This window comes from Nothobranchius furzeri, chromosome 18 (assembly GCF_043380555.1).
Source record: "Nothobranchius furzeri strain GRZ-AD chromosome 18, NfurGRZ-RIMD1, whole genome shotgun sequence".
Lineage (NCBI taxonomy): Eukaryota > Metazoa > Chordata > Actinopteri > Cyprinodontiformes > Nothobranchiidae > Nothobranchius > Nothobranchius furzeri.
The window spans coordinates 46,085,475-46,098,493 of record NC_091758.1 but is presented as its reverse complement, the minus strand read 5'-3'; the positions used below and the strand labels follow the sequence as shown (position 1 = coordinate 46,098,493).

Below are 13,019 nucleotides of genomic sequence, written 5' to 3'. Positions count from 1 at the left end.
GGGCGCGAACCCGAACGCTCTTATAAACGCGCGGGATCACGTGACAAATCTGCTGAGTGGTCACGTGCAGGCGGAGCGCGTGGATATTCTAATCAATAAACGCATAAAAATAAATAAAAGAATACGCGTGCGTGTTTACATCGCGGAAGTCGGAACGTCCGACGATCACCGGGCGCGCTTGCAGGTTAAAAACAGGAAGTGAAAAGTGACCGGTGGTTAGTCACGTGACCGTCGAGAAGCCCGTCTCCGTGGCAACGCGTGACCAGCAGAACAACCGAGCCGAACAATGTCGGAACCGCAGAGGGAGAGCGTGACACGGGCCAGAAGAGTTTTTCTCAACAACATTGACTCATACTCGTCCAGAACCATCACCAAGGTACCGCTAACAGAGTCCGGTCCGGTGTCTGCTCGGTAGTAACCTCCGTGTTCCGTAGGTTCTAAGTGAGGAGCCGGAGAATGCGAGCCAGCTGAGCAGAACCGAAACCTTCCAGGTCGTTGGGACGGGTTCTGACCAGTCCGGTGACGCCAGGCTGCAGGTGCGCTGTTGTTAAACATCTTTAGGGGGTTCACGTGTTTCCACCGATGTCTTTCATGTCTTTGAAGTTTCAGTTTCACTTCGGATCAAAGGAGAAACGTAACATATCTGTTATGTTTATATCTATGGCCTCATGGGAACGGTGTTGTGCCATAAAGCGACTGGCTGCCAAAAAATGATTAGCCACCGCGGGATCGCGCACGGTTAGGGAAATTGCATGTAAGTAATATATTGCAAGTAATATTTAGGTCACTTTAACCCCTTACTGGTGACCAGGACACCGTAATCAACTTTTGGCAAGTGAAATGATCATTTTTGGCCATTTTTGGGGTGTTTATGATGATACAGTAGACAGTATGAGTACAATAACATCAACAGATAATACATAAAACCCTTATTTGGTCAATTTTAGCCTCCATGAAAAACTGAGCGATTCAATCACTTTTTGGCAAGTAAAATGCCTTTTTTGTTGTCTAAAATTAAATCATCAATAAAGAATTTAAAGATATTTTGAGGCGTTTCTTATAGGTAAACAGGAGGGTATAGTCACTATTTGGCAAGTGACAATCTTAATTTTATGTGCTTCAGTGCTTTTTTCTTGTTACTTTTAAATAGAGCAACGTAATGTATAGATAGTAACCTACACACAGTGTCATTAAAGCCAAAGCTTCAGCAGTTTAAATACTATTTTTCAAGTAAAAATGTACCCAAACTAGTTAACTGTGGCTCCATGTCAAGTGGACTAAAGAAAGGAAGGGGAAAAAATCAAATCGCTGGAGAATTGTTTATTTACATTTATACGGCGTTTGACTTTACATTCAATACAGGGCGCCATTTTACATAGTTTATTTTTTAGTATCAAGGCTGTAACATAAAGAAAGCCAGTTCTTACCACAAACCATCTTTCAATCGCAAATATTGCAAAAAGGATAAATATATCCTCATTGTGAACGTTTAAGACAAATAGCAACACTTAAAACAACTTCTGAACTGGAAAAACTAATATCCACGATAAACATCTGTTTAAGTACCGGACGAGGTTATCCCTGCATTCTCAATTTCCATATTGCTAGATATGCCGAGTTTTAAGGCGAAATCCCGGGAAATTTTGTGTAGAAATGCAATTACCCTAACCGTGCGCGATCCAACGGTGGCTAATCATTTTTTGGCAGCCAGTCGATTTATGGTTCAACACCGGCTAGGCTGGATCATATGCTGTACTGCCACTCTGCCTTTTCTAGATCTAACCCCAACATTTAACTGAACCCAAAAGGTTTTAGACAGCAAACATTTTTCATATAAACAAATATCAGTCCGCCTGTCGGCTGACCCCGCTGGAACGGCCAGGTGTTCTGTCCGACAGGTGCGCCTCTGTGCAGTTTATTAGTTCACAGATGCGCAGGTGCGCAAAACAACTAATGCACCAATAAGTAATTCAAGTAAGCCAGTCACTGCAAACAAAAGAGAGGAGGACAGTTTATTTACTATTGCGTCTGTGGTGCTGAAACGCATCACCTGCGTTATTGGATGATCTGATTAATTATATAAAACAACTGGTTGTTAGCCTTTAAAATAAACAATAGTGAACTAATGATAACACCTAATATTAGCTAAAAGTTAACCATTTGGGGGCTTTTAAGAGGAGATCCTTTCAGGAAAGCCGATCTCTGGGGCACACCCCTCCCGCATTAATAATGCGGGAATGCCTGAAGTATTTCGTGGTCACAAATTAATAACTCGTTATACGCATTAATATCTCCTGAACACGAATTAATAACTTGTTCTTACGCATTAATATGGACACGAATTAATAACTCGTTCTTACACGTTAATATCTCCTGGACACGAATTAATTACTCATTCTTACACATTAATAATGTGGGAATGCCTTAAGTATTTCGTGGTCACAAATTAATAACTCGTTATACGCATTAACATCTCCTGGACACGAATTAATTACTCATTCTTACACATTAATAATGTGGGAATGCCTTAAGTATTTCGTGGTCACAAATTAATAACTCGTTATACGCATTAACATCTCCTGGACACGAATTAATAACTCGTTCTTATGCATTAATAACGCCTGGACATGAATTAATAACTCGTTCTTACACATTAATATCTCCTGGACACGAATTAATTACTCATTCTTACACATTAATAATGTGGGAATGCCTTAAGTATTTCGTGGTCACAAATTAATAACTCGTTATACGCATTAACATCTCCTGGACACGAATTAATAACTCGTTCTTATGCATTAATAACGCCTGGACATGAATTAATTACTCATTCTTACACATTAATAATGTGGGAATGCCTTAAGTATTTCGTGGTCACAAATTAATAACTCGTTATACGCATTAACATCTCCTGGACACGAATTAATTACTCATTCTTACACATTAATAATGTGGGAATGCCTTAAGTATTTCGTGGTCACAAATTAATAACTCGTTATACGCATTAACATCTCCTGGACACGAATTAATAACTCGTTCTTATGCATTAATAACGCCTGGACATGAATTAATAACTCGTTCTTACACATTAATATCTCCTGGACACGAATTAATTACTCATTCTTACACATTAATAATGTGGGAATGCCTTAAGTATTTCGTGGTCACAAATTAATAACTCGTTATACACATTAACATCTCCTGGACACGAATTAATAACTCGTTCTTATGCATTAATAACGCCTGGACATGAATTAATTACTCATTCTTACACATTAATAATGGGAATGCCTTAAGTATTTCGTGGTCACAAATTAATAACTCGTTATACGCATTAATATCTCCTGAACACGAATTAATAACTCGTTCTTACGCATTAATATCTCCTGGACACGAATTAATAACTCGTTCTTACACATTAATATCTCCTGGACACGAATTAATTACTCATTCTTACACATTAATAATGGGAATGCCTTAAGTATTTTGTGGTCACAAATTAATAACTCAATATACGCATTAATATCTCCTGGACACGAATTAATAACTCATTCTTACGCATTAATATCTCCTGGACACGAATTAATTACTCATTCTTACACATTAGTAATGTGGGAATGCCTTAAGTATTTCGTGGTCACAAATTAATAACTCGTTATACGCATTAATATCTCCTGGAGACAAATTAATAACTCATTCTTACACATTAGTAATGTGGGAATGCCTTAAGTATTTCGTGGTCACAAATTAATAACTCGTTATACTCATTAATATCTCCTGGAGACAAATTAATAACTCATTCTTACACATTAATAATGTGGGAATGCCTTAAGTATTTCGTGGTCACAAATTAATTACTCGTTATACACATTAATATCTCATGGACACGAATTAATTACTCGTTCTTACGCATTAATATCTCCTGGACACGAATTAATAACTCATTCTTACACATTAATAAAGTGGGAATGCCTTAAGTATTTCGTGGTCACAAATTAATAACTCGATATACGCATTAATATCTCCTGGACATGAATTAATAACTCATTCTTACGCATTAATAACGCCTGGACATTAATTAATTACTCATTCTTACACATTAATAATGGGAATGCCTTAAGTGTTTCATGGTCACAAATTAATAACTCGTTATACGCATTAATATCTCCTGGACACGAATTAATAACTCATTCTTACACATTAATAATGTGGGAATGCCTTAAGTATTTTGTGGTCACAAATTAATAACTCGTTATATGCATTAATATCTCCTGGACACGAATTAATTACTCGTTCTCATGCATTAATATCTCCTGGACACGAATTAATTACTCATTCTTACACATTAATAACTCGCTCTTACGCATTAATAACGCCTGGACATGAGTTAATAGCTCGTTTTACGCATTAATATCTCCTGGACACGAATTAATAACTCGTTCTTACGCATTAATATCTCCTGGACACGAATTAATAACTCATTCTTACACATTAATAATGGGAATGCCTTAAGTATTTCGTGGTCACAAATTAATAACTCGTTATACGCATTAATATCTCCTGGACACGAATTAATAACTCGTTCTTACACATTAATATCTCCTGGACACAAATTAATTACTCATTCTTACACATTAATAACTCGTTCTTACACATTAATAACACCTGGACATGAATTAATAACTCGTTATACGCATTAATATCTCCTGGACAGGAATTAATAACTCGCTCTTACGCATTAATATCTCCTGGACACAAATTAATAACTCGTTCTTACGCATTAATATCTCCTGGACACGAATTAATTACTCATTCTTACACATTAATAACTCGCTCTTACGCCTTAATAACGCCTGGACATGAATTAATAACTCGTTCTTACGCATTAATGTCTCCTGGACACGAATTAATTACTCATTCTTACACATTAATAACTCGCTCTTACGCATTAATAACGCCTGGACATGAATTAATAACTCGTTCTTACGCATTAATATCTCCTGGTCACGAATTAATTACTCATTCTTACACATTAATAACTCGCTCTTACGCATTAATAACGCCTGGACATGAATTAATAACTCGTTCTTACGCATCAATAACTCCTGGACACGAATTAATTACTCATTCTTACACATTAATAATGAGAATGCCTTAAGTATTTTGTGGTCACAAATTAATAACTCGATATACGCATTAATATCTCCTGGACACGAATTAATAACTCGTTCTTACGCATTAATATCTCCTGGACACGAATTAATTACTCATTCTTACACATTAGTAATGTGGGAATGCCTTAAGTTTTTCGTGGTCACAAATTAATAACTCGTTATACGCATTAATATCTCCTGGAGACAAATTAATAACTCATTCTTACACATTAGTAATGTGGGAATGCCTTAAGTATTTCGTGGTCACAAATTAATAACTCGTTATACACATTAATATCTCCTGGACACGAATTAATTACTCGTTCTTACGCATTAATATCTCCTGGACACGAATTAATAACTCATTCGTACACATTAATAAAGTGGGAATGCCTTAAGTATTTCGTGGTCACCAATTAATAACTCGTTATACGCATTAATATCTCCTGGACATGAATTAATAACTCGTTCTTATGCATTAATAACGCCTGGACATGAATTAATAACTCATTCTTACACATTAATAAAGTGGGAATGCCTTAAGTATTTCATGGTCACAAATTAATAACTCGTTATACGCATTAATATCTCCTGGACACGAATTAATAACTCATTCTTACACATTAATAAAGTGGGAATGCCTTAAGTATTTCATGGTCACAAATTAATAACTCGTTATACGCATTAATATCTCCTGGACACGAATTAATAACTCATTCTTACACATTAATAAAGTGGGAATGCCTTAAGTATTTTGTGGTCACAAATTAATAACTCGTTATACGCATTAATATCTCCTGGACATGAATTAATTACTCGTTCTTACGCATTAATATCTCCTGGACACGAATTAATAACTCATTCTTACACATTAATAAAGTGGGAATGCCTTAAGTATTTCGTGGTCACAAATTAATAACTCGTTATACGCATTAATATCTCCTGGACACGAATTAATAAATCATTCTTACACATTAATAAAGTGGGAATGCCATAAGTATTTCATGGTCACAAATTAATAACTCGTTATACGCATTAATATCTCCTGGACATGAATTAATAACTCGTTCTTACGCATTAATAACGCCTGGACATGTATTAATAACTCATTCTTACACATTAATAAAGTGGGAATGCCTTAAGTATTTCATGGTCACAAATTAATAACTCGTTATACGCATTAATATCTCCTGGACACGAATTAATAAATCATTCTTACACATTAATAAAATGGGAATGCCATAAGTATTTCATGGTCACAAATTAATAACTCGTTATACGCATTAATATCTCCTGGACACGAATTAATAACTCATTCTTACACATTAATAATGTGGGAATGCCTTAAGTATTTCGTGGTCACAAATTAATAACTCGTTATACACATTAATATCTCCTGGACACGAATTAATGACTCGTTCTTATGCATTAATATCTCCTGGACACGAATTAATTACTCATTCTTGCACATTAATAACTCGCTCTTACGCATTAATAACGCCTGGACATGAGTTAATAACTCGTTTTACGCATTAATATCTCCTGGACACGAATTAATAACTCGTCCTTACGTATTAATATCTCCTGGACACGAATTAATAACTCATTCTTACACATTAATAATGGGAATGCCTTAAGTATTTCGTGGTCACAAATTAATAACTCGTTATACGCATTAATATCTCCTAGACACGAATTAATAACTCGTTCTTACACATTAATATCTCCTGGACACGAATTAATTACTCATTCTTACACATTAATAACTCGCTCTTACACATTAATAACACCTGGACATGAATTAATAACTCGTTATACGCATTAATATCTCCTGGACACGAATTAATAACTCGCTCTTACGCATTAATATCTCCTGGACACGAATTAATTACTCATTCTTACACATTAATAACTCGCTCTTACGCCTTAATAACGCCTGGACATGAATTAATAACTCGTTCTTACGCATTAATGTCTCCTGGACACGAATTAATTACTCATTCTTACACATTAATAACTCACTCTTACGCATTAATAACGCCTGGACATGAATTAATAACTCGTTCTTACGCATTAATATCTCCTGGACACGAATTAATTACTCATTCTTACACATTAATAACTCGCTCTTACGCATTAATAACGCCTGGACATGAATTAATAACTCGTTATACGCATTAATATCTCCTGGACACGAATTAATAACTCGTTCTTACGCATTAATATCTCCTGGACACGAATTAATTACTCATTCTTACACATTAATAACTCGCTCTTACGCCTTAATAACGCCTGGACATGAATTAATAACTCGTTCTTACGCATTAATGTCTCCTGGACACGAATTAATTACTCATTCTTACACATTAATAACTCACTCTTACGCATTAATAACGCCTGGACATGAATTAATATCTCGTTCTTACGCATTAATATCTCCTGGACACGAATTAATTACTCATTCTTACACATTAATAACTCGCTCTTACGCATTAATAACGCCTGGACATGAATTAATAACTCGTTCTTACGCATCAATAACTCGTTTTTATGCATTAATAACTCATGGCCTTGCATTAATAACTTGTGGTCTTGCATTAATAACTAGTTCTTACGAATTAATAGGGTTGGGGGTTAGAATTAGGGTTAAATTACTTGTGGCCTGGCATTAATAACTCATGGGAACACATGAAGTATCTCGTGGCAACGCATTAGTAACTCGTTCTTACTCATTAATTACTTGTGGCCTGGCATTAATAACTCCTTACGCATTAGTAATTTATGTGCCTTGCATTAATATCTCGTGGCAATGCATTAGTAACTCGTTCTTACGCATTAATTAGTATTTCGTGGCCACAAGTAAATTTTTTTCCTCAATATCAAAAGATGGGCACCATACTTCCGCACACTGAGTGAAATTCTCCGACTCCCATACAGGAAAATAATTTCATTTATAAAACTGGAGCTAACATATTAAGCCTCAAAGCAGCTGAGATGGTACGGTAGCTGCTACTAACCCTGATCCACATGACCAGATTCATGGTGGATCTTTCCTCCTGAGGGAAGAGTCTGAAGTTTGCTGACCTTACAGCCATTTTCCCTGTTTTTCTCTGTGTCTGGTTCTATGACGTCACATTTGTGAAGTGCATTTGTAAGTAAGTACATTTAATCTTCTAGCACTTTTAAATGACAGAATCACTAAGTGCTTCACATAGATCAAAACGTTCGTACGAACGTTCCTGTTGTCCTTCCTACAGATGAAATTTAGGATGTGTGTTCTCCTGATTTATGAAACGTGCGGTGGCTTCTCGTACGCACGTTCCTACGCAACTGTCTGATGATAAATCCCACCAGTGCGTACCCAGTTGCTTGTGTTTGTTCTCCCTCATTTACATACAGAAACACCCTCTATTAACCATATTTGGTCATGCTACGTCCTTAGCATGTGAGGGGATTCCCTGTTTTTTTTCCCCAAAAGAAACCCCAAAAACTTGTGTACTTGTGATCACATAGCATTCGCATAGCATTCTGGGATGTGCGCGGAAACGTAGGAAGCTTGACGAGTGTAAACACACCGAGAAACAAACGTACTGTTGCAGAGAAGAATCGGATTTGGGTGAAAAAGTGTTAAACAACATTATAAAATCCCAGAAAAAGGATGCGGAATTCTTAGGGATACGTTAAATAAAGATGTCGGAGACCGGTGCGTGGACACAATCAGCGTTATAAATGGTTTCTTCCACATGAAAGACCCAAGACCGGAGCATAGATGACATATTGTTGCCGCTGCGGTTCTGCATAACGGATGTTGATTAAATTTTTATTTTTGATCGTTTTTATTGTGTTTTTGTTCAGCACTTTGGTCGGCTCTCATGCCGTGGCGTGTTTAAATGTGCTATACAAATAAACTTGGTATGGTATGGTGATATTTTCAGCTATCTTGTTTGTGGTGTAAGCGGATGTAAACATCTGGATGAGAGGTAAACATTTTATTTGCTGGGTTTTCTTGTAAAACAATCAAATAGTCATCCTACAGAAGAAGTGTAGCAGGAGAAGATGTGTTGTGTGTCAGCGCCCGCATTAGCTTACCGGTGTTACATCCATATGTGTTCCCCCCTCGAGATCTCTGTTTCTTTTGCACGCAGCTGCGAGTTTGGACCATCCACTCGCAAAAAATGTGTGTCCTAACCTTACCCCAACCCTTACCCTAACCATAACCCTGAAACAAACATAAAAAATGTGTTACACATAATATTTTCAAAAATTATATTTATGCTAAACATACATTTTTGGTGCTGGGTTAGGGTAAGGGTAAGGGTTATTTCTTGTGACTGGGTCGTTTCCACTTGCAGCTGGGTGCAAAAGAAACAGAGATCTCGAGGGGGAACACATGACACCTGTATGTGAGTGTAGCCTCTGTGTGTGTGTGTGTGTGTGTGTTTCGTGTGCATGTCGTGGTTGAAGGAAGGAAACGATGTATAAAAACTTACACCATCTGTAACGTACCAGAATGAGAATACTCCTGAAGGTGATGTTTGGTCGCCTTACAGCAGCGACCCAAGCGAGCCGATGACTCTTGGTTAAGCTAGCTACTTGGTCTCCTTATGCAAGCAGGAAAACGGTGAAAAGTTAGCTTGTTCTCCACCTTTCTTCCCCTGGTGATCACATGTGTGCCCACACCACAGCAATGATTTACTAGAGTTGTGTAATATAACCGATCACATGAATAACAGATTAATTTAAGCCACAAGAAGGAGACTGAGCGCTGTTTACAGCCTAACCCTAACAAGCAACAAGGACCCACGCCTCCAACAGGGCGGCTGTGCCGGGGATGACGTCACGATCACAAGACAGCGAGATGGAAACAGTGGCTGCCGAAGCGCAAAAGAAAGCTGTGGAGGTTATGAACGCGGTCAGGATGAATAAAAGAAGGAATCTGATAACGGGTTGTTATTTACATTTAAGGAGTCGTTCTGTTTGGAGTTAGTTTCATTGAGATCATGTCGTCTGGTTCTACGTTGCCCTTTTAAAACACACCACTGGTCGTCTTGCATGGCTGTCTTTAAATGCCGATCTCTCTGGTTTTTATTCTTTTTTAAATATTCTTTGATTTTACATCTTACCTGAAAACGTTATTAATACCCTTCAACTCCCAGGATCAATGATCAGCTTTCTTTTGTTATTCCTGCTTTTACAATAGAAGTAGGGAAACGTGCCTTTTATGGTAAAGCTCCTCGGGACTGGACCAAGTTACCTGCTCACCTTTTAAAACTCTCTATGAGTACATGAAACTGATCTGCCATTGTTTAGAAGCTGCTGTCGGACTTTCTTTTTGTTGTACCCAAGCAGGATTTATGATTATTATTAATAATAATAATAATAATAATAATAATAATAATAATAATAATAACGTTATAGCAATATTAATAATATTTGATATTACCGTAAATCCTCTAATACAGGCCCGTATTCAATTAATGGCCGGGTATCATATTTTGGCCGGTGCCGGAGTCGGCGGAGGTGAATAATGGCCGGTCTCTTATTGTGGCCGGGTGGAATGTGGTAACAAGCAAGTACGGGGGCGGTTGTGTCATCGTCTCACTTTTGATTTGCCAGTGATAGACCGCGAGGGTAACTTTAACCGTGCGGAGACGAAGAGGAGGCGAAAATTTGATATCAGGTTCAAAGAGAACGTGCTGATTATGCTGCAGAACACTCTGGGGAGCAGTAGTGGTTGTATGAACTAGTCGACTTCACTATAGTGACTTGTTATGCCTGTCATCGACTAGTCGCTGTCACGTGATAATGACCGGCAAGATGCAGTCCTCGGAAAAGACAGCAGCCTGATGTCGGCAGGTGACAAGCTCCTGCGCTCGGGGGGGGGCAACGCGCTGTGCCAGAGCGTCGGTACTGACACGCGATCGTTCATGTCGGTTCATTTCCTTTAATGTTTTCTGTCTTTTATTTGCGCCTGATGCGTTTCGCTGCTGTGGAGCGGGGCACATCACCTCGTCCTCCGGTGACACACTGATCACTGATGCAGCCGCCAAGCAGCGAGCACTCCGCTGTTTTAGCGGTCGGTAGATCTTTTAGAACTGCAGTTCAAAGGTAACTCATGAGGTGAATATATATGAACCCAGGTAGCAGTTTCTCTTTAGGACTGAGAGGAGATGCAGGAAGATAATAAACAGGCAGGACAGAAAAATAGTCAAATAAAAACAAGTTAGTTTTTGTACCTGCTGGTTGCAACAAACAGACACCATTGAAGGTAATCAGAAGTGAGGAACAGAAAATGAAATAATTATTTTAATGTTTAGAGCAGCAGGAACTCCGAGAGGCTGCAGGCGCATCAGTGAGTTTGCGCCGCTGCGCAGGGGGAGGGGGGAGAGGGCTGAAGCAGGGGGAGGGGGGAGAGGGCTGAAGCAGGGGGAGGGGGGAGAGGGCTGAAGCAGGGGGAGGGGGGAGAGGGTTGAAGCAGAAACTACCGTTGTTAAAAGAAATGTGTTTAACTTTGAAAATGTGGGCGCAATTTTAATCGTCAAAAACTCCAGTGAACCATTAGTTCATTTTGCTCAAATAGAAATAGAGACCTGCCTCTAATACTGGCCCTCCTTCCAATAAAGGCCTGGAGCTTGATGAGCTTGACTCAAATAAAGGTCCGGGCCTGTATTAGAGGATTTATCGTATTATTAACATTAATAATAATAGTTATAGCAATATTAATACTATTAATATTATTAATAATATTAATAATAATATTACTATTGTTATTAATATTAATAATATATTAATATAATTGTTCATGTTAATAATAATACTAATCTTATCATTAATATTAATTATAATATTAATATAATTAATATTGGTATAACTATTATTATTATTAATAATAATAATATTAATATAATTAATGTTAATATTAATAATATGAATGTGATTATTATTGTTATTAACATTATGATCATAATTAATATAATTGTTATAATTAGAATAATTGTGTCCAGTTGTCTTTAGTTAAAGGTTGTGTACAGAGTTTGTTTCATTCTACAGTGGACCGCCTCTGACTTCATGTATTTTATTTCTCTACAGTAGGAGGACCCGCTCGTCTCAAGTGCTTTTATCCTCCTAAAATGTAAATAAATACGTCTGGACATGTTAGTGCAGCCTCAGCCTCTTCTGGTTACCTTGGCAACGCGGCGTGCATGATGGTGGAGCAGAGGAGGTTCTGGAGGGCTTTCTAGTTATGAAGTAGACTCGGATTCGTGAGGTTAGTGTCTCGCGCCACAAAGGGTTCCTTTGAGAGCGCTCACGGAGAACGTGTTCCCTCCAGAGAGAACGACCTGTTAAATCCTCCAATAACAGATCAGCCTTGATATGATGTCAGATTTTCGTCAGTCACAGGCGTCTTTCATAGGTGCTAGCTCCAATAATGAGACAGCAGTTTTCTCCACCTCAATAATTATTTAGCGGGTAAATAAAATTAGTGGTCAGGGTCAGGGAGACATTCAGAGCTGCGGTTCCCCGTTCCACCGCTAGACGCCGCTCGTACGCACAGCTTCACATGGGTAAAGACCACACTGTGTAATTCAGTGCCTACATACGACCTACGTACAGATCTGTGCAGATGTACGGTTCATAAACGAGCCCCCCCCGGTTCAAAAATAAGCACTTACCTGGTATCAAAACCACGTGGAACCCATGGCTCATAGCAAGCAGGATTAGAACAGCGCTGGCCTGCAATCATTGTTTCGTTCTTCTGGGGAGCCGTGGTCCAGAAGTAGATGGGCGTGGCTTAGGCTCCCTACCGCCATTTCCCACTCGTTTAAATACTGGTAGTCATAGCAACAAGCTGTAGGGCATTTTAAC

The 13,019-nt window shown here is 38.1% G+C and overlaps 1 protein-coding gene across 3 annotated transcripts in view; it reads left to right on the top strand.

Annotated features, from left to right (window-relative positions):
- Positions 1-241: 241 nt before the first annotated feature.
- The window catches only part of ak7b (adenylate kinase 7b), a 33,408-nt gene continuing 20,630 nt past the window's right edge, over positions 242-13,019 (top strand). For all 3 annotated transcript variants that reach the window (XM_054738779.2, XM_054738778.2, XM_054738777.2), the window contains exons 1-2: positions 242-376; positions 435-536. In XM_054738779.2, coding sequence (XP_054594754.2) covers positions 287-376; positions 435-536 — 192 coding nt within the window. In that variant the 5' untranslated portion in view covers positions 242-286. The remainder of the gene's footprint in view (positions 377-434; positions 537-13,019) is intronic.